The 23,286-nt window shown below is 40.7% G+C and overlaps 1 protein-coding gene across 5 annotated transcripts in view; it reads left to right on the forward strand.

The window, feature by feature from the left end:
* The window catches only part of OCA2 (OCA2 melanosomal transmembrane protein), a 258,159-nt gene extending 235,203 nt beyond the window's left edge, over window positions 1–22,956 (forward strand). For 4 of the 5 annotated variants that reach the window (XM_033400198.2, XM_004276885.4, XM_049712577.1 and 1 more), the window contains exons 23-24: window positions 21,276–21,369; window positions 22,330–22,956. In XM_033400198.2, the coding sequence (XP_033256089.1) occupies window positions 21,276–21,369; window positions 22,330–22,414 (179 nt within the window). In that variant the 3' untranslated portion in view covers window positions 22,415–22,956. The remainder of the gene's footprint in view (window positions 1–21,275; window positions 21,370–22,329) is intronic. The other variant, XM_033400199.2, reaches the window with a different exon arrangement.
* The last annotated feature ends 330 nt before the right edge of the window (window positions 22,957–23,286 follow it).

A 23,286-nucleotide genomic window follows, 5' to 3' on the forward strand; every position in this document is an offset into this window, starting at 1 on the left:
ATTACAATACGCTTATAAAAGAAATTAATGAAGATCCAAATAATTGGGAAGACATACAGTGTTCATGGATTGGAAGGCTCCACATAGTAAAGATGTAAACTGTCCCTAAATTAATATTTAGGTTTAATGCAATTCCTACCAAAATCTTAGTAAGATTTTTTGTTTATATCTATAGAATTTATAAATATACATATGGAATGGAGGACATATAAATTGTAAATAAGCACATGAAAAGATGTTCAGCATTATTAACCATTAAGAAAATGCAAATTAAAACCATGATAAGGGAATTCCTTGGCAGTCCAGTGGTTAAGACTTTGCCTTCCAATGGCAGGGGGGTGCAGGTTTGATTCCTGGTCAGGAACCTAATATCCCACATGCCTGGCAGCCAAACAACCAAAACATAAAAGAGAAGCAATATTGCAACAAATTCAATAAAGACTTTATAAATGGTCCACATCAAAAAAAAATCTTAAAACCATGATAAGATATCATCACACACATATAAGAATGGCTAAAATAAAAAATAGCAAAAACACCAAATGCTGACCCGAATGTGGAAAAAATGGATCACTCAGACATTGTTGTTGGAAATGTAAAATGGCCATCACTCTGGAAAACAGTTTGGCAATGTCTTAAAAAACTAAACCTGCAACTGCCTTAAAACTCAGCAATTACACTACTAGGAATTTATTCTAGAAAAATAAAAACTTATGTTCATGCCCAAACCTGTACACAAATGTTTATGGAAGCTTTATGTATAATAGCCAAAAAGTAGAAACAAATATGATGTCCTTCAACAATAAATGTTTAAACAAACTGTGATACAATACATCCATACCAGGGAAAGCTACTCAGCAATAAAAAATAAATGAGCAACTGATACAAGTGACAACCTGGATGAATTTCCAGAGAATTATGTGGAGTGAAGAAAAGCCAATCTGGAGGAGACTCCTTCAAGATGGCAGAGGAGTGGGACCTGGAGATCACCTTCCTCTCCACAAGTACATCAAAACTACATCTACATGTGGAACAACTCCTACAGAACACCTACTGCATGCTGGCAGAAGACCTCAGACTTCCCAAAAGACACCCTCAGGTGACCTACAGGCTGAGGTGGGGCCAAATCCAATGCTGAACCCCAGGAGCTCTGCAAACAAAAGAAGAGAAAGGGGCATTTCTCCCAGTAGCCTCAGGAGCAGCGGATTAACTCTTCACTGTCAACTTGATGTACCCTGCATCTGTGGAATACCTGAATAGACAACGAATCATCCCAAAACTGAGGTGGTGGACTTTGGGAGCAACTGTAGACTTGGGGTTTACTTTCTGCATCTAATTTGTTCCTGGTTTTATGTTTATCTTAGTTTAGTATATAGAGCTTATTATCATTGGTAGATTTGTTTATTGATTTGGTTGCTCCCTTCCTTTATATAAATATATATATCTTTTTTCCTTTTTCTCTTTTTGTGAGTGTGTATGTGTATGCTTCTTTCTGTGATTTTGTCTATATAGCTTTGCTTTTGCCATTTGTCCTAGGATTCTGACTGTCCTTTTTTGTTTTTGTTTTTTTAGTGTAGTTTTTAGTGCTTGTTATCATTGATGGATTTGTTTTTTGGTTTGGTTGCTTTCTTATTTCCTTCTCTCTTTCTTTAAATTACTTTTGATAATTATTTACTTTTTGATAATTTTTTATTTTAATAACATTCTTTTCCTCCCTTCCCTCCTTCCTTCCTTCCTTCCTTTCTTTTTTCTTTCTTCCTTTCTCTCTTTCTTTCTTTCCTTTTTTCTTTCTTTTTTTCCCTTTTCTTCTGAGCCGAGTGGCTGACAGAGTCTTGGTGCTCCGGCTGGGTGTCAGACCTGAGCCTCAGAGGAGGGAGAGCTGACTACAGGACATTGGTCCACCAGAGACCTCCCAGCCCCATGTAATATCAAATGGTGAAAACTCTCCCAGAGATCTCTATCTCAACGCTAAGACCCAGCTCCACTCAATGACAAGGAAGCTACAGTGCTGGACACCTTATGGCAAACAACTAGAAAGACAGGAACATAAGCCCACCCATTAGCAGAGAGGCTGCCTAAAATCATAATAAGTTCAGAGACACCCCAAAACACACGACTGGACGTGGTCCTTCCCACCAGAAAGAGAAGATCCAGCCTCATCCACCAGAACACAGGCACCAGTCCCCACCATCAGGAAGCCTACAGAACACACTGAACCCACCTTACTCCCAGAGCAGACACCAAAAACAACAGGAACTACAAACAGGAAGCCTGTGAAAAGGAGACCCCAAATACAATAAGTTAAGCAAAATGAGAAGACAGAGAAATACACAGCAGATGAAGGAGCAAGGCAAAAACCTTACCAGACCAAACAAATGAAGAGGAAATAGGCAGTCTACCTGAAAAAGAATTCAGAGTAATGAGATTAAAGATTATCCCAAATCTTGGAAATAGAATGGAGAAAATACAATAAACTTTTAACAAGGACCTAGAAGAACTAAAGAGCAAACAAACAATGATGAACAACATAATAAATGAAATTTAAAATTCTCTAGAAGGAATTAATAGCAGAATAACTGAGGCAGAAGAATGGATAAGTGACCTGGAATATAAAATAGTGGAAATAACTACTGCAGAGCAGAATATAGAAAAAACAATGAAAAGAACTGAAGACAGTCTCAGAGACCTCTGGGACAACATTAAACGCACCAACCTTCAAACTATAGGGCTTCCAGAAGAAGAAGAGAAAGAAAAAGGGACTGAGAAAATATTTGAAGAGATTATAGCTGAAAACTTCCCTAATATGGGTAAGGAAATAGTCAATCAAGTCCAGGAAGTGCACAGAGTCCCATACAGGATAAATCCAAGGAGACACGGGACTAGACATATACTAATCAAACTATCAAAAATTAAATAAAAGAAAAAATATTAAAAGCACCAAGGGAAAAGCAACAATTAACAAACAAGAGAAAGCCTATAAGGTTAAAAGCTGATCTTTCAGTAGAAACTCTGCAAGCCAGAAGGGACTGGCAGGACATATTTAAAGTGATGACAGGGAGAAACCTGCAACCAATATTACTCTATCCAGCAAGGATCTCATCCCAATTTGATGGAGAAATTAAAATCTTTACAGAAAAGAAAAAGCTAAGAGAATTCAGCACCACCAAACCAGCTTTACAACAAATGCTAAAGGAACTTCTCTAGGCAGGAACCACAAGAGAAGGAAAAGACCTACAATAACAAACCCCAAACAATTAAGAAAATGGTAATAGGAACATACATATTGATAACTACCTTAGAGGTAAATGGAATAAATGCTTCAACCAAAAGATGTAGGCTGGATGAATGGATACAAAGACAAGACCCATATATATGCTGTCTACCAGAGACATACTTCAGACCTAGGGACACATACAGACTAAAAGTGAGGGGATGGAAAGAGATATTCCATGCAAATGGAAATCAAAAGAAAGCTGGAGGGCTTCCCTGGTGGCACAGTGGTTGAGAGTCCGCCTGCTGATATAGGGGACACGGGTTCGTGTCCCAGTCTGGGAAGATCCCACATGCTGTGGAGCGGCTGGGCCCGTGAGCCATGATTGCTGAGCCTGCGTGTCTGGAGCCTGTGCTCCACAACGGGAGAGGCCACAACAGTGAGAGGCCCACATACCGAAAAAAAAAAAAAAAAAAAAAAAAAAAGAAAGCTGGAGTAGCAATTCTCATATCAGAAAAAATACACTTTAAAATAAAGACTATTACAAGAGACTTAGAAGGACATTACATAATGATCAAAAGATCAGTCCAAGAAAAAGATACAATTGTAAATATTTATGCACCCAACATAGGAGCACCTCAATACAAAAGGCAAATGCTAACAGCCAAAAAAGGGGAAATTGACAGTAACATAATCATAGTAAGGGACTTTAACACCCCACTTTCACCAATGGACAGATCATCCAAAATGAAAATAAATAAGGAAAAACAAACTTAAAATGCTATATTAAACAAGACAGACTTAATTGATATTTATAGGACATTCCATCCAAAAACAACAGAATACACTTTCTTCTCAAGTGCTCCTCGAATATTCTCCAGGATAGATCATATCTTGGGTCACAAATTAAACTTTGGCAAATTTAAGAAAATTGAAATCATATCAAGTATCTTTTCCAACCACAACACTATGAGACTAGATATTAATTACAGGAAAAATCTGTAAAAAATACAAACAAATGGAGGGTAAACAATACACTACTAAACCAAGAGATCATTAAAGAAGTCAAAGAGGAAATAAAAAAATACCTAGAAACAAATGACAATGAATACAAGATGACCCAACACCTATGGGATGCAGCAGAAGCAGTTATAACAGGGAAGTTAACAGCAATGCAATCCTACCTCAGGAAACAAGAAACATCTCAAATAAACAACCTAACCTTACACCTAAAGCAATTAGAGAAAGAAGAACAAAAACCCCAAAAGTCAACAGAAGGCAAGAAATCATAAATATCAGATCAGAAATAAATGAAAAAGAAATGAAAGAAACAATAGCAAAGATCAATAAAACTAAAAGTTGATTCTTTGACAAAATAAACAAAATTGATAAAACATTAGCAAGACTCATCAAGAAATAAAAGAAGACTGAAATCAATAGAATTAGAAATGAAAAAGGAGAAGTAACAACTGACACTGCAGAAATACAAAGGATCATGAGAGATTACTACAAGCACCTATATGCCAAAAAAATGGACAACCTGGAAGAAATGGACAAATGCTTAGAAAAGCACAACCTTCTGAGACTGAACCAGGAAGAAATAAAAAATATAAACAAACCAATCACAAGCACTGAAATTCAGACTGTGATAAAAAATCTTCCAACCAACGAAAGCCCAGGACAAGATGGCTTCACAGGCAAATTCTAAAAAATATTTAGAGAACCCCCAGAATGGGAGAAAATATTTGCAAAGGAAGCAACTGACAAAGGATTAATCTCCAAAATTTACAAGCAGCTCATGCAGCTCAATAACAAGAAAACAAACAACCCAATCCAAAAATGGGCAGAAGACCTAAATAGACATTTCTCCAAAGAAGATATACAGACTGCCAACAAACACATGAAAGAATGCTCAACATCATTAATCATTAGAGAAATGCAAATCAAAACTACAATGAGATATCATCTCACACCAGTCAGAATGGCCATCATCAAAAAATCTACAAACAATAAATGCTGGAGAGGGTGTGGAGAAAAGGGAACACTCTTGCACTGCTGGTGGGAATGTGAATTGGTTCAGCCACTATGGAGAACAGTATGGAGGTTCCTTAAAAAACTACAAATAGAACTACCATATGACCCAGCAATCCCACTACTGGGCATATACCCTGAGAAAACCAAAATTCAAAAAGAGTCATGTACCAAAATGTTCATTGCAGCTCTATTTACAATAGCCTGGAGATGGAAACAACCTAAGTGCCCATCATCGGATGAATGGATAAAGAAGATGTGGCACATATATACAATGGAATATTACTCAGCCATAAAAAGAAACGAAATTGAGCTATTTGTAATGAGGTGGATAGACCTAGAGTCTGTCATACAGAGTGAAGTAAGTCAGAAAGAAAAAGACAAATACCGTATGCTAACACATATATATGGAATTTAAGAAAAAAATGTCATGAAGAACCTAGGGGTAAAGCAGGAATAAAGACGCAGACCTCTTAGAGAACGGACTTGAGGTTATGGGGAGGGGGAAGGGTGAGCTGTGACAGGGCGAGAGAGAGTCATGGGCATATACACACTAACAAACGCAGTAAGGTAGATAGCTAGTGGGAAGCAGCCGCATGGCACAGGGATATTGGCTCGGTGCTTTGTGACAGCCTGGAGGGGTGGGATGGGGAGGGTGGGAGGGAGGGAGACGCAACAGGGAAGACATATGGGAACATATGTTTATGTATGACTGATTCACTTTGTTGTGGGGCGGAGGCTGACACACCATTGTGAAGCAATTGTACCCCAATGAAGATGTTAAAAAAAAAAAAAAAGATTTACATGGCAATGACTAAATAATAAACTCTCATATAACAAAAAAAAAAATATATTTAGAGAAGAGCTAACACCTATCCTTCTCAAACTCTTCCAAAATATAACAGAGGGAGGAACACTCCCAAACCCATTCTATGAGGCCACCATCACCCTAATACCAAAACCAGACAAAGATGTCACAAAAAAAGAAAACTACAAGCCAATATCACTGATGAACATAGATGCAAAAATCCTCAACAAAATACTAGCAAACAGAATCTAACAGCACATTAAATGGATCATACACCATGATCAAGTAGGGTTTATCCCAGGAATGCAAGGATTCTTCAATATAAGCAAATCAATCAATGTGATACACCATATTAGCAAATGGAAGGAGAAAAATTATATGATCATCACAATAGATGCAGAAAAACCTTTTGACATACTTCAACACCCATTTATGATAAAAGAAAAAAAACCCTCCAAAACATAGGCATAGAGGGAACTTACCTCAATGTAAGGAAGGCCATATATGACAAACCCACAGCCAACATTGTGCTCAGTGGTGAAACACTGAAACCATTTCCCCCTAGAGCAGGAAAAAATCCAATGCTGCCCACTCTCACCACTATTATTCAACATAGTTTTGGAATTTTTATCCACAGCAATCAGAGAAGAAAAAGAAATAAAAGGAATCCAAATTGGAAAAGAAGTAAAGTCGTCACTGTTTGCAGTTGACATGATACTATACATAGAAAATCATAAAGATGCTAGCAGAAAACTACTACAGCTAATCAATGAATTTGGTAAAGTAGCAAGATACAAAATTAATGCACAGAAATCTCTTGCATTCCTATACACCAATGATGAAAAATCTGAAAGAGAAATTACAGAAACACTCCCATTTACCATTGCAACAAAAAGAATAAAATACCTAGGAATAAACCTACCTAAGGAGACAAAAGACGTGTATGCAGAAAATTATAAGACACTGATGAAAGAAATTAAAGATGATACAAATAGATGGAGAGATATACCATGTTCTTGGATTGGAAAAATCAACATTGTGAAAATGACTCTACTGCCCAAAGCAATCTACAGATTCAATGCCATCCCTATCAAACTACCAATGGCATTTTTCACAGAACTAGAACAAAAAATTTCACAATTTGTATGGAAACATCAAAGACCCTGAATAGCCAAAGCAATCTTGAGAAAGAAAAGAGGAGCTGGAGTAATCAGGCTTCCTGACTTCAGACTATACTACAAAGCTACAGTAATCAAGACAGTATGGTACTGGCACAAAAACAGAAGTATAGATCAATGGAGCAGGATAGAAAGTTCAGAGATAAACTCACACACATGTGGTCACCTTATCTATGATAAAGAAGGCAAGAATATACAATGGAGAAGAGACAGCCTCTTCAATAAGTGGTGCTGGGAAAACTGGACAGCTACAGGTAAAAGAATGAAATTAGAACACTCCCTAACACCATACACAAAAATAAACTCAAAATGGATTAATGACCTAAATGTAAGGGCAGACACTATAAAACTCTTAGAGGAAAACATAGGCACTACACTCTCTTACATAAATCACAGCAAGATCCTTTTTGACCCACCTCCTAGAGAAATGGAAATAAAAACAAAAATAAACAAATGGGACCTAATGAAACTTAAAGGCTTTTGCACTGCAAAGGAAACCATAAATAAGATGAAGAGACAAGCCTCAGAATGGGAAAAAAATATTTGCAAATGAAGCAACTGGCCAAGGATTAATCTCCAAAATATAGGAGCAGCTCATGCAGCTCAATAACAAAAAAACAAACAACCCAATCCAAAAATGAGCAGAAGACCTAGATAGACTTTTCCCCAAAGAAGATATACAGGTTGCCAAAAAACACATGAAAGGATGCTCAACATCACTAATCATTAGAGAAATGCAAATCAAAACTACAATGAGGTATCACCTCACACCAGTCAGAATGGACGTCATCAAAAAAAATCTACGAACCATAAATGCTGGAGAGGGTGGGAGAAAACGGAACCCTCTTTCACTGTTGGTGGGAAAGTAAATTGATATAGCCTCTATGGAGAACAGTACGGACGTTCCTTAGAAAGCTAAAAACAGAACTACCATATGACCCAGCAATCCCACTACTGGGCATATACCGTGAGAAAACCATAATTCAAAAAGAATCATGTACCACAATGTTCACTGCAGCACTATTTACAATAGCCAGGACATGGAAGCAACCTAAGTGTTCATCAACAGATGAATGACTAAAGAAGATGTGGCACATATATACCATGGACTATTACTCAGCCGTAAAAAGAAATTAAATTGAGTTATTTGTAGTAAGGTGGATGGACCTAGAGTCTGTCATACAGAGTGAAGTAAATCAGATAGAGAAAATCAAATACCGTATGCTAAAACATATACATGGAATCTAAAACAGAAAAAAGGCTCTGAAGAACCTAAGTGCAGGACAGGAGTAATGATACAGACATAGAGGATAGACTTGAGGACCCAGGGAGGGGGAAGGGTAAGCTGGGATAAAGTGAGAGAGTGGCATTGACATGTATACACTACCAAACATAAAATAGATAGCTAGTGGGAAGCAGCTGCGTAGCACAGGGAGATCAGCTCTGTGCTTTGTGACCACCTAGAGGAGTGGGATAGGGAGGGTAGTAGGGAGAGGCAAGAGGAAGAGGAAATGGGGATACATGCATACCTATGGTTGATTCACTTTGTTATACAGCAGAACATTGTAAAGCATTTATACTCCAATAAGGATGTTAAAAAATAAAATAAAATAAAATGAGGAAGGTACATTTATAAGCAAAAAAAAAAAAAAAAACTCAATATCAAAAAAACAACCCAGGGGACTTTCCTGGTGGTCCAGTGGTTAAGAATCCGCCTTCCAATGCAGGGGATGTGGGTTCAATCCCTGGTCAGGGAACTAAGATCCCACATGCTGGGAGGCAACTGAGCCCGTGGGCCACAACTAGAGAGAAGCCTGCACTCCACAACTAGAGAAAAGCCCAGGCACCGCAACAAAGAGCCTGCATGCCACAACAAAAGATCCCACGTGCTGCAACTAAGACCTGATGCAGCCTAAATAAATAAATAAATAACAACAAAAAAACCCCAACCCAATCAAAAATGGGCTGAAAACCTAAATAGACATTTCTCCTAAATAGACATGGTCTTCAATACAGATGACCAATGAACACATGAAAAGATGTCCAATATTGCTAATTTTTAGAGAAATACAAATCAAAACCACAATGAAATATCTCCTCACACTAGTCAGAATGGCTATCATCAAAAAGTCTACAAATAATAAATGCTGGGAAGGGTGTGGAGAAAAGTAACCCTCCTACACTGTTGGTGGGAGTGTAAATTGGTGCAGTCAGTATGGAAAACTGTATCAATATTCCTTTAAAAACTAAAAGTAAAGCTACCATATGATACAGCAATTGCACCCCTAGAATCTATATATAGAATATATCCAGAAAAGATGAAAACTGTAATTCAAAAAGATACATGCACCACAATGTTCATAGAAGCACTATTTACAATAGCCAAGACATGGATGTGATATATATACATATAATGGTATATTACTCAGCTCTAAAAAAGAATGAAATATTGCCATTTGCAGCAACATGGATGGACCTAGAGAATATCATACTAAGTTAGACAGAGAAACACCAATATTATTTGATATCACTTATATGTTGAATCTAGAAAATAATATAAAATGAATGTATATACAAAAAATAGACTCACACACAAAAAAACAAACTTATGGTTAAAGGGGAAAGGGAGGAAGTATAAATTAGGAGTATGGGATTAATAGACACAAACTACTATACATAAAATAGATAAGCAACAAGGGTTTATAACACAGGCAAAAATATTCAATATCCTGTAATAACCTATAATGGAAAAACATCTGAAAAAATATAACTAAATCACTTTGCCATACACATGAAACTAACACAGTATTGTAAATAAACTATACTTCAGTAAAAAGTAAAATTAAAAATAAAATAATAAAAATGATAATGAGTACCAAGAAAAGAAAAAACACTCCTTTTTTCCCAGTTAAAATGGCAGGCAGGTATTGCTGAGACCCATAGTATCTCATCATGCTGCAGTGGGTATGATTTCCTCATTGGCAATGGACCACTTGCCAGAAAATGAAAGGCCCTTTCAATTTCATGTTTCACATTGCCAAGGTGAACTGGCTCAGCAGGTTAATTTGTTCCTGAGCACTTCTGGATTCAGAGAAAGGAATGGGGAGATCTTCAAGGATCAGAGTGAGGGAAGGGGTAGGAGCTGGTCCCCCTGGCTGTGTGATGACTTGGGCAGGGTGAGAGGGCTGTGTGGGGACAAAAAGGTAAAGTCAGGAGATTTGTGGCCCAAACTCTTTCCCTGGAGAGTGAATGAGGCAGAGACATGAGCAAAGGCTAAGCTGACTTCTCTCATTTACGGCCCTTGCTCAGCCTTTGCTCATTTGATTTCTATCCACTTTTTCAGGAAAGTAGAATGATTGGCACTGTGGGGACTACTATTCCCCTTAAACTCTCTCTGCATAGCCTGACCTCCTTCCCCCAGATCCACTTTTCAGTCATCCCTTTGCATGAGGTCTTTTGGTTTCCTGAAGGCCTTGTAACATGGGAAGCAGAACATTAACTTACTAAGTCTCACTGAGCTCTGTTTCTTTTAAGAATGCTTTCAGCTACAGGTAACAGAAACCTGATTAACAGAGGCTTACACACTCAGGGAAATCATCTCTTCTCATATAACAAGAAGCTGAGGGTCAGAGGGCTGGCAAGCATCAGCTTGATGTCTTGTAATATTAGAAGCAGGTCTCCACAATTCTCTTGGCCTATCCCTCTCATCACAGATGTTTCATGGCTGCATCCAAAGCAGAAAGCATGGAGGAGAACTGGTACCAATACATTTTTATCACGAGGACAAAAGCTATGCCAAAAGGCTCACAAACAGGTTGCCCCCATGGCTTATTGGTCAGCCAAATGAGACAAGCAGAGTGGATAAGCTACCTAAGCAGGTGGGGTACAGGGAAGCCACAGAGAAGAAGTCTAGCCAGCCAGCACGTCCTACACAAACATTGGAAAAAGATTGTGTCAGCTGTCATAGTGGAAAGAATACTAGATTTGGATTCAGAAGACCTTGATCAAAATCTCAAATCTGCTAAGCTTTGTAACCATGAGCAAACCACTGAACATTTCTATTATATTGATTAGGATGGTTTGGGTTATAAGGAAAGGAAGATACAAAACAAGATGGTGTCAGCAACAGGAAGAGTATCTCCTGTGACAGGCAGTCAGTGGTGGAGCAAGTCTAGAGGTGTCTCAGGGCTTCTTGGTGTCTCCATCTACATGCTCTGCCACCCATCAATGACACTTAGAGCTGGCCCCACACTCGGGCTGGAAACAGCTCCAGGAATCTCATCACCACACAACAATGGATGGTACCCAGAAAAAGCAGCAGGACTACTCTCTTTTGTAAAGTTTTTTCTCAAAATCAGGGAAATCATTACCAGAAGTTGCCCTCTCCCCCAAGAAGACACCTCACAATGTCTCCTTGACACCAAATAGCTTTGGCTGGCCCACTCATGTTGGTCACTGGCAAGGGGCAGGAATCCACCTGACTGTCCCTGCCCCGTCATCGGTGGGGAGGAGATATAGGGGAGTCAGCTACCTCTGTGTTAAATGACAACTTTCCCTGGGCATCTCACAGGATAGTCCTGAGGTTCACTTAAGATTATGAATGTGAGAGTACCATTCAGATGTCAATGGTTGTTTCAGTAGTTTAATAAGATGCTAGCAGGCTTTTGATAGTTCCCCACATGGCATGGGTTCCATGTGGTGGGGAGAAAGAAGTCCTAGGTGTCACTATTCTGGCTCAGGCCACCTGGCCAGTTTCCATTTACAGAGGTGTGAATTAGAAGTTGGGCTGTGCACACAAAGAGCTGCTGCCTGTCTTGGCATGTCTGGTAATCCTACATGAAAACTAATGTATGGATCTAGAGGCAGAACAAGAACATTTTCCAAAACTATTCTCTGCTGTGCTCTTGATGACCATTTAAAATGTTTATAAAGAACCTTCAATCTAATGTCCTATGTCAACCAATCCAATCTGAGGTAAATAAGCCATGCTCTCAGACCAGTGGTAATGTTTCATTTGACAGAAAACATAAAAATTAATTTTATGCACTGGAATTCCCTTTGGAAAGTATTAATAGAACTACCTGCCACTCAGGATATGAACTTGACCAAAAGGAAGCAACAGGTTTTAATGTAGCCGTGTGCTGCCTGGATTACCCACAATCTCTAGACAACTTTGTCAAGGACACCATGCATACTTGGACCTAAAGCATTCTTCATTTTTGTTTGTTTTCTGTGTCCCACAAGTAGATATTTAAATTATTTTTAGTTTGTTTTTATCCAAATAATACGTGAATTTGGCAACAAGTAAAATAAAACAGCTCAGATTTGTCAAGGAAATTAACAACCACAATGTGTTCTACAAGCAACAGAAACTACTGGCTTGGTCATAGGTTCACTCCAGCTGGGAAAACCCATCAGCAACATTTATGCTACCCTGACTATGTAAATGCCACACTGCAGGGCCAAGATGTGCACCAGGATCAAGGTCCAATCAAGTCTTCTTCTTTCTTTAAGCAGATGTTTCATCATCTTAAAATCATGTCATTTTAATTTACTTCAAATTTGGTGACAAATTTCATACCATTTTTGTTGAACCTAGTATTTCTAGTTACTTGTTTTCAACGTAAAGAGAGTAAGGAGGAGAAACTCTGGAGCTGAACTGCAGGAATTTGATTCCCAGCTGTGGGATATTCTAGTTGTATGACTCTGGGAAAGTTTCTAAGGCTCGCTGGGGTTCTAAAATTTCATAAAGATGGCATTAGGTATGTATTTACTCATGTGCTGCTTCTACTCTGGAGAATCCACTTCTATCATTTCTTTGATAAATTCCTCCCTTCCATTTCATTCTGTCCTTTCTGAGATTTTTCTAGTAGTTGAATTTGGGGTTTCCCATATTGAACTTGTGTATATTATTTTTCCTCTGCATTTTCTTCTTTGACTTTTGCCTCCAGACTTGGGGATGTTTCCTCAACTTTATTTTTCAGTCAACCTGTCTATCTATATACATTTATTTAGTTTAGTAATTATGGATTTAGTCATGAGAACATTTTTCCCTCTGGTTTCCCTTTTTTATTACTTTAATTAAGCTTTTACTTTGAGATAGTTGTATATTCACATGCAGTTGTAAGGAATAATATGAAGAGATCCTATGTACCATTTATCCAGTTTCCCTCCATGGTAATATATTGTGAAACTATACTACAATATCACAGTCAGGATATTGACATTGAAGCAGTCAAGACACAAAACATTTTCATCACTAAAAAAAATCCCTCACATTGCCCTTTTATAGCCACACCCACTTCCTTCCATCCCCACCCCCTACTTAACCCTTGGCAACCACTTACCTATTCTACATTTCTACAACTTTGTCATTTCAAGTATATTATATATTATTATTATTATTTTTTTTTTTTTGCGATACGCGGGCCTCCCACTTCTGTGGCCTCTCCCTTTGTGGAGCACAGGCTCTGGATGTGCAGGCTCAGCGGCCATGGCTCATGGGCCCAGCCGTTCCACGGCATGTGGGATCTTTCCAGACCGGGGCACAAACCCGTGTCCCCTGCATCAGCAGGCGGACTCCCAACCACTGCACCACCAGGGAAGCCCCAAGTATATTATATAAATGGAATCTTACAGGGTGTAACTTTTGGGATTGGCTTTTTTTTTCTTTAACATCTTTATTGTAGTATAATTGCTTTACAATGGTTTGTTAGTTTTTGCTGTATAACAAATTGAATCAGCTGTACATATACATATATCCGCATATCTCCTCCCTCTTGCATATCCCTCACACCCTCCTTATCCCACCCCTCTAGGTTGATACAAAGCACGGAGCTGATCTCCCTGTACTCTGTGGCTGCTTCCCACCTGCTATCTATTTTACATTTGGTAGTGTATATATGACCATGCCACTCTCTCACTTCGTCCCAGCTTACCCTTCCTCCTCCCCGTGTCTTCAAATCCATTCTCTACAGCTGCCTTGTTATTCGTGTCCTGCCTCTAGGTTCTTCAGAACCATTTTCTTTTTTGCTTTAGATCCCATATATATGTGTTAGCATACAGTATTTGTCTTTCTCTTTCTGACTTACTTCACTCTGTATGATAGATTCTAGGTCCATCCACCTCACTACAAATAACTCAATTTCATTTCTTTTTATGGCTGAGTAGTATTCCATTGTATATATGTGCCACATCTTCTTTATCCATTCATCTGTTGATGGACACTTAGGTTGCTTCTATGTCCTGGATATTGTAAATAGAGCTGCAATGAACATTGTGATACATGACTCTTCTTGAATTATGGTTTTCTCAAGGTATATGCCCAGTAGTGGGATTGCTGGCTTGTATGGTAGCTCTATTTGTAGTTTTTTAAGGAAGCTCCATACTGTTCTCCATAGTGGCTGTACCAATTCACATTCCCACCAGCAGTGCAAGAGTGTTCCCTTTTCTCCACACTCTCTCCAGCATTTATTGTTTGTAGATTTTTTGATGATGGCCATTCTGACTGGTGTGAGGTGATACCTCATTGTAGTTTTGATTTGCATTTCTCTAATGATTAGTGATGTTAGGCATCCTTTCATGTGTTTGTTGGCAGTCTGTATATCTTCTTTGGAGAAATGTCTATTTAGGTCTTCTGCCCATTTTCGGATTGGGTTGTTTGTTTTCTTGATAATAAACTACATGAGCTGCTTGTACATTTTGGAGATTAATCCTTTGTCAGTTGCTTCATTTGCAAATATTTTCTCCCATTCTGAGGGTTGTCTCTTCATCTTGTTTATGGTTTCCTTTGCTGTGCAAAAGCTACTAAGATTTATTAGGTCCCATTTGTTTATTTTTGTTTTTATTTCCATTCCTCTAGGAGGTGAGTCAAAAAGGCTCTTGCTGTGATTTGTCTTGGAGTGTTCTGCCTATGTTTTCCTCTAAGAGTTTTATAGTGTCTAGCCTTACATTTAGGTCTATAATCCATTTTGAGTTTATTTTTGTGTATGGTGTTAGGGAGTGTTCTAATTTCATTCTTTTACAGGTAGCTGTCCAGTTTTCCCAGCACCACTTATTTAAGAGGCTCTCTTTTCTACATTGAATATTATTGCATCCTTTATCAAAGATAAGGTGACCATATGTGCATGGGTTTATCTCTGGGCTTTCTATCCTGTTTCATTGATCTATATTTCTGTTTTTGTGCCAGTACCATAGTGTCTTGGTTACTGTAGTTTTGTAGAATAGTCTGAAGTCAAGAAGACTGATTCCTCCAGCTCCATTTTTCTTTCTGAAGATTGCTTTGTTTGTGTTTCCAAACAAATTGTGAATTTTTTTTGTTCTAGTTCTGTGAAAAATGCCATTTGTGGTTTGATAGGGATTGCACTGAATCTGTAGATTGCTTTGGGTAGTATAATCATTTTCACAATGTTGATTCTTCCAATCCAAGAACATGGTATATCTCTCTATCTGTTTGAATCATCTTTAATTTCTTTCATCAGTGTCTTATAGTTTTCTGCATACAGGTCTTTTGTCTCCTTAGGTAGAATTATCCTAGGTATTTTATTCTTTTTGTTGCAATGGTAAATGGGAATGTTTCCTTAATTTCTCTTGGTTTCCACGTTTTGGCTTTTAATATTTTTTCTTTGTATTTAGTTTCTGTTAGTTTGATTAATATGTGTCTTGTCATGTTCCTCCTTGGTTTTATCCTGTATAGGACTCTCTTCCTTTCTTGATCTTGGATGACTATTTCCTTTCCCATGTTAGGGAATTTTTTGACTATAATCTCTTCAATATTTTCTCAGGTCCTTTCTCTTTCTCTTCTTCTTCTGGGACTTATTTGAATGTTGATGCTTTTAATGTTGTGTCCAATGTCTCTGAGACTGTCCTCATTTCTTTTCATTCTTTTTTCTTTATTCTGCTCCATGGCAGTTATTTCCACCATGCTATCGTCCAGCTCACTTATCCATTCTTCTGCCTCAGTTATTCTGCTATTGATTCCTTCTAGTGTATTTTTTATTTCAGTTATTGTATTGTTCATCTCTGTTTTTTTGTTCTTTAGTTCTAGAGCTTGTATGTTGCTTTCTTATTTTAATTTGTCTTTCTGTCTGCTGTTCTGATTGGGCGATTGCCATTATTCTGTCTTCTGGATCACTTATTTGTTCTTCTGCATTATTTAGCCTGCTCTTCATTGCTTCTAGATTGACTTTTATCTTGACAATTGTGTTGTCTTATTTGAATGTTTCATCTTTATAGTTTCCATTTCCTTGTTGCACTGATCTGCATTTCTATCGATAATCTTTCTTAAGTCTTTTAGCATTTTTATTACCTCCTTTTTGAACTCAGGTTCTAGGAGAATGGAGAGGTCTGTTTCATTGTTTGTTCTTTCAGGGGATTTCTCTTGTTCTTTTATTTATTTATTTGTTTGTTTGTTTATTTTCTTGGCCACACCATGCAGCTTGTGGGATCTTAGTTCCCCGACCAGGGATGAAACCCAGGCCCTCAGCAATGAAAGCACATAGTCCTAACCACTGGACTGCCAGGGAATTCCCTTCTGTTCTTTCAATTGGCAGTAGTTCCTCTGCTTTTTCATCTTAGTTAAATTTCTTTTTTTCTATGAATTTAGGAGAAATAATTGTATACTCTGGTCTTGATGGGCTTTTTTTAATGAAGGAACATCCCTCTGTAGACTGAGTCCAGTTTTTTGGTGTGAGGCCTGTTTTTGCTATGGATGCCTGCCATGTCTTTCCTCAGAGTCTGCTGGCCCTTATCCACTTGATAAGGGGTGTGATTGGTGTAGTGATGCCCAGAGCCTGCACTGGATGTTCGGTGGGGCCTTCTCTTGGCTGTCACAGCCCTGTCAGGGCAGGATCTGTTTTCCAGTTGTTGGAGTAGAAACCCTGAGGGTAGCATTCTATAAGGCTCTATTGCCCTTAAGTGTGTGCTGTATCCACAAGGAGGTGAGCATTGAAGGAAGTGAAGCCTGTGTGGTCACAGCAGGCCTAAGTGCCACCCATACAGCCATCCACAGTTCTGCCCAGAAGCACTGCAAAGTTACATCCCTTTCTCTGTTTTGTTCATCCCAGACCTAGTGCTAGGCTGTCACTGGTGACCAGGGTGTTGTGACTACTGGAATTGAGGTGGTTGTGCTGCCCCTGGGACCTAGGCTGCCTCTATGGTAGGGCTCTCCCAGGGCCTGTCTGTCACAGATCTATGTCCCACCTGCATTGTGAAAGGTGAGCAGAACTGGAGTGCTCCCACCAGGAAAGGAACCACTGTGTACTCCTCCCCAGGGGCTGTCCACTGAACATGTGTGACTCTGTTGTACCACCCACCACCTGGTACGTGCACCAACAAGGTCCACTGCTGCCAGACCTGCACCTGGAACTACCAGTGCTGTGGCCAAGCTTACAAAGCCTACCACCACCAGAGCCATGCCCTGGTATGAGCATGTTGACCATGGTGTTCCTAGGGGGACCTGCACCCTGACCTGCGTGTGCTGATAATCGGGCTCCTTTGGCCAACCTGTACCCAGCTCTGTGTGTGCTAATGATGGGCTCTGAGTTTTGGCCCAGACTACACTCCAGGGCCTCTAGAGCTGGACCAAATCCTCTCCCAAGGTCCCTCTGTTGAAGCCCAAGTTTCAGAGCCTAGCCACTGTGCATTGTATCATCCCTGCTCAGTTCATGTTTTGGGGTGGGAAGTGTCACGATGTAGCAGCTGTCAGCACCAGTCTCTCCACCCTGATTACTAGCAAGCCAGTACACACGCTCTCCTTGCGAGTAGAGTTCAGCCCCCTCCAGTCCATCTATCTGACCTGGCAGACCTCTGTGAAGAAGCAGGGGGTTCCCAGGGAGAGGGACCACCTGTGTGGTCTTTCCTCTTTCACAACTCCCTCCCAGCGGGACCGGTCCCTTCATGATGCCTTTTTCTTTTTCTGTCCTGCTCAGTTACATGTGAATCTTTCTTGCTGCTTTGGCTGTATAAGAGATTTCTGTCAGCTTTCAGTTGGTTTTCTGTGAAATTTGTTATTCATGTAGATGTATTTTTGATGTGTTTTTTGGGGAAGGTGGGTTCCACATCCTCCTACTCTGCCATCTTGATTGGGAGCAAAGGGAGTATGTTTGCAACCACTAATCCCCAACACAAGAGAAGGAAAGTGTGGCCTGTTATTTTTAGAGGCCACCCAGGTTCCTGAATGTGACCCTGAATCATGTGTGAAGTTCTGTTTTGTCCAGAAGCAGAGGTCTCCACGTTAAGTCCTGGAGTAGCAGTGTTTGTGGTGGCAGAGCAGATGCTGCCCAGCTACTGATGTGTGTGCTCTGTGATAGAGGTCTGCAGGCAGGGCCCTCTGAGGAACATTGGCTTCTCTGTGGTAGCAGACTTGTCAGACCCTGTGAAATAATACCCAGGCAAGATGACTCTGTGTGGAATCTCTCCAGAGCAAGAGTCAGCTTGTTGGCAGGGTGACTGGATGGGCACATTGGTATGTCAGCACCTAGCTGGGACCAGTGCTGCCATTAAATTTGTACATTGCCACCTGCTTGGAACCCTTCAAATGCTCTGCATGGCTGTCTACAGAAAGGCCTCAGGCTTACATCATGCAGCCTGAGCCCTACCCTCTTTGATCTTCCTCTGGAGTCAGAATGCCTGGTTCGAGTCTTGGGCCCACCCACTTCCTAGCACCAACAAGTCAGCATGTTGCCTCTCTGCACCTCAGTTTCTTCATGGGGACACGGGGACCTCAATGCTCAGCCCCCTGAGCGTTTGCTCTCTGCCTCTCTGATCTCACGCCCACTGCACATCTCCCACGTGGTGTCATGCCTTGTCTCTCCACTAACAGGCTCCCTGTGAGCCCCTGGAGGATGTGAGCTGATTTCCATGGGGAGTGGCTTACTGGGGTTAGAGGGTGAGCCTGCTTAGGGTTGGGCAGTTAGGAAGAAGCTAATGGAAGTCTGGGGTGGGGGGAAAGTGGGAGCAGAGGCAGATCTCAGAATTGAGATGGAAATCCAGACTCAGTTCTTGCCATAACAAATAGACAAACTTTGGGGATTTTTTATCTTACAAGTTCTTGCCTTCTCGGTAAGGATGGCTCAGTTGGGTCCCTGCTTAGAGTCTCACAAGGCCATGATCAAGGTGTCTGCAGGATGTGCTCCCTTCTGGTGGCTCTGAGGATGGGTCTGCTTCCAACCTCACTCAGGTTATTGGCAAATCCAGTTCCTTGGAGCTGTAAGACTGAGTCTCTTTTCCCTAGCTGGCTGTGGCCACTCTAAAGTCTGTCCTGTGCAGGCAGCTTGGGTGGTGTTGGCCTGTCACACCCTCCCCTGCTATGGGGCAGCTGTCCCTCTCTCCTTGGTGATGGGCTTGTCCCTCCTGCCCTCCCACCTCCATTGCCCCCTTCCTAAAACTCTGGATGGGTCCATACACTTTGAACTACACTGAGGAATAGGGGGACTGTCACAAAATGGGGCATCAGAAACACAGTGACCACAAGCAGATTGGGGCTTGGGCTTGGTGGGCTCGGAGCTCTGGGGAGACGCTGGAAGTTTTTATTGAGCTCTTAACATCTAAAGTCATATTATTGACATGTCAAATATATTTAATCCTTAGAGAAAGCATGTAAATGGATGTGTCGTGCTATTTCAGAAGTTTTCACCAAACCCCCCCTAGTCAAACTTTTACATGGAGTAAAGGCAGGGAGAGTGAGATGAGGCTCTTCATGATGCTTTGCGCTGGCAGCCTGTGGGCCTGGTGCATAATGACTCCTACCGGATTGGATGCCTGTGTGTTTCAGGAGAGTGTAAGGACTGAGTGGAGAGGGGACATGTGTGCAGCTGAGCACTCATACGACACCTGCAAAGGCCTTTCATGGGTAACGGAATGGGTGCCATGGTCCTCCTCCATGGAGAAACCTCATAGGTCACATGGCTCTGAGGTTATTTATTCCTCACTTCTCTCTGTGCTCAGTGTTGCAGCATGGAGTTCTGGGCCAATGTAGCACTGAAGGGCACAGCTTCCTTGGTCCTTGCCCTCCTGCTCTGCTGTCCAGTCTTAGAAAGACCAGCCCCTCAGGCCCGTGAGGGCTGTTGGAAGCTACAGATTTGTGTCTCACAGTTCATAGTCCTCGGCAATGCACAGTGCCAGAACTGAACTAACTTGGCTGAGCCTGGGTCGTGCACCCATCCCCAAACACTGACCTCTGCGGGTGGGGACTGAAAGATGCCAGTGGGCTTCACTAAGTAAATTTACCCTTCCCCGAACCCATCTCTCTGTTGGGGGCTGGGTTTGAGTCACATCCTTCACTGTGAGGCCGCACTTGTGTACGTGTATGCACATAGTTTCCCTGCAGATCATGTGTGCTGTCAAAAAGGCCCAACCAAAGAGGCATTTTATTATCATGGTTGTTTACATCCATCTTTCCATCCACACAAAGAATTTGCTGGTAGGTGTCCAGACCTAGAGTCCTAAGGATGGTGGTTCTCATCTGAGATCCTACTGCTCTGAAGACACATGTTCTCTCCTGTGGATGTTGACCCTACTTACATTTTCCTCTGAAAGATATATGTCACCACGTACCACAGTGATTTGCCAATTGTCCTTAACTTTTCCTCTTCCCTATCACATCCAACAGAAGTAGCCCTATTCATAAATGAATTACTATATTTACAAGCAGTGAATTTATTTTCTGTTTGCCAGCAGTAGTTGTATAAAGTATCTGATTTTGAAAGGTTTAAGATCCTCAGGGCACCAAGAACTAAAACGTAGGAGATCCCATTTCTGTCCCTGGAACCCTCAGGGTAGGTGTACCCTTTCTATAGTTTAGAGTCTATATTTGTAAAGTGACAACCAGAAAGGTGAGGAGAAAGTTTATGAAAATATGTCCATTAGCTTCATGGGTTTTTTTTGTTCCTGCAAATATTTGCACAGCAATCACTTTGGTAGTGAACAGTAAAGTAATCATCAATCAAAAGCCTGTGAGATGATCAAAGTATCATAGAACAAAAGAGAACAGGAGCCTACCACCAAGATAAACTGAGATTTTATTTTACTTTTTGAATTTTTATTCTAGGTAATGGGACACTGATTGGAGCATCAGCAAATGTGGTTTGTTCAGGAATTGCAGAGCAGCATGGATATGGATTTTCTTTCATGGAATTTTTCAGGTACTTTAAAAACTCATTTAAAATTTCTGTTTATATTGTCCCTAAACTTACTTTATTAAAAAATCAGGGCTTCCCTGGTGGCTCAGTGGTTGAGAGTCTGCCTGCCGATGCAGGGGACACGGGTTCATGCCCCGGTCCGGGAAGATCCCACATGCCGCGGAGCGGCTGGGCCCGTGAGGCATGGCCGCTGAGCCTGAGCATCCAGAGCCTGTGCTCCGCAATGGGAGAGGCCACAACAGTGAGAGGCCCACGTACCACAAAAAAAAAAAAAAAAAAAAAATCAGCCACACATACTGCTAAGCACTAATATAAGCATGTTTTAATAATTAGAGATACATTGATATTTTATGTTGTTGTTCCCTTGAAAATTCCAGTGGGGATTTGTGCCTTGACTGCCCATGATGAGGGTACATAATGAGAGTCTGACATCCCCCTACCGGATTGCCCAGCAAAAAATTTCATGACTGAAGGGACCCAGGAATATTGCAGGCTGGGGGCAGCCTGGGAGCAGGCACCTCTCAGGAGGACAGTGCAGAGAGGAGGCCCTGGTTGGGGGAGAGCAGCTGATGCCAGCTCCTGCAAAGGAGGACCTGCTCTGAGGGAGCCAGGTCTGCTCTGGGGTCCTGGCCCCTACATGCTTGTGTTCATATGGCACCACTGCATTTTGGATGCAGGAACTGGGCAGAATAGACATTGGTGGTGCCTGTAAAATGGTGCTGTCAAAATGAACTGACATTCATTTGGGGGATACAATGGGGGATATCTAATGGAGGCACACATCCATGTCATCTAGGCTGAACCCAACTTATGATTTCTAGAAATAAAAGACAGTTACCTTTATGGATATATAAAGCTTGTAAGGCCACATTCTTTTGCAATAACATAATATAATAATAAGTCCAGATCTCACAGTACTATGCAGACACCAGACACCATAATCCACTTCTCTTTGTGTTTCAGGTTGGGCTTCCCAATGATGGTTGTCTCCTGCATGGTTGGGATGTGCTACCTCCTTGTTGCTCATGTCGTTATAGGATGGAATTAGTAGATATACAATGTGTGAAGACTGAGGGAAACTTGACCCATCACCAACATCAGTAGAATACTACCCCAAAACCACTCTTTGGAGAAGAAAAGGTGCTTACCATGGGGGTGCTCTGGAATGGACACCTTTGCTATCCATACTCTTATTTGGGTGAAGCTGGCAAATTGTGGTAAATACAAGATAACTTACACAAGATTCTACCACAGGAAAATATGTATATCTCAAAATACATCTAAGCTATGCTCTGTAGGAAAAGACACAAATTCAATAATTCACTCCAAATGGCTTGTGTTGTTTAAATATCACTTCTCCTGAGGCTATCAATAGTTTTTCTTCATGTAATCACTTTTCATGTTAAAATAATGAGCATTCAAATTGTATACCCTCTTAATGCATACTTTTCTTGGGAAGGGCATACAATTTGTAAGGAAACATTATATGTATTAAAAAAAAATACTGCCCCTTGACAAAGGGTCTTAGAATTTGTTAGTCTCTTGCTTTTTAGTAGCTTACATTATATAAAATTGCATTTTATTCATTAATGGTTTTCTCTGGAGTTTTTTTTTTTTTTTTTTTTTTTTTTTGCGGTACGCGGGCCTCTCACTGCCGTGGCCTCTCCCGTTGCGGAGCACAGGCTCTGGACACGCAGGCTCAGCGGCCATGGATCACGGGCCCAGCTGCTCCGCAGCATGTGGGATCTTCCCGGACTGGGGCACGAACCCGTGTCCCCTGCATCGGCAGGCAGACTCTCAACCACTGCGCCACCAGGGAAGCCCTCTCTGGAGTTTTTAAGTCATCAGTTAAAAGTCCAGATATTTGACTTGCAGAACTCGTACATGCTTTTTTAAAATAATATTTTAAATATTTGCCAA

This window comes from Orcinus orca, chromosome 7 (assembly GCF_937001465.1).
Source record: "Orcinus orca chromosome 7, mOrcOrc1.1, whole genome shotgun sequence".
NCBI lineage: Eukaryota > Metazoa > Chordata > Mammalia > Artiodactyla > Delphinidae > Orcinus > Orcinus orca.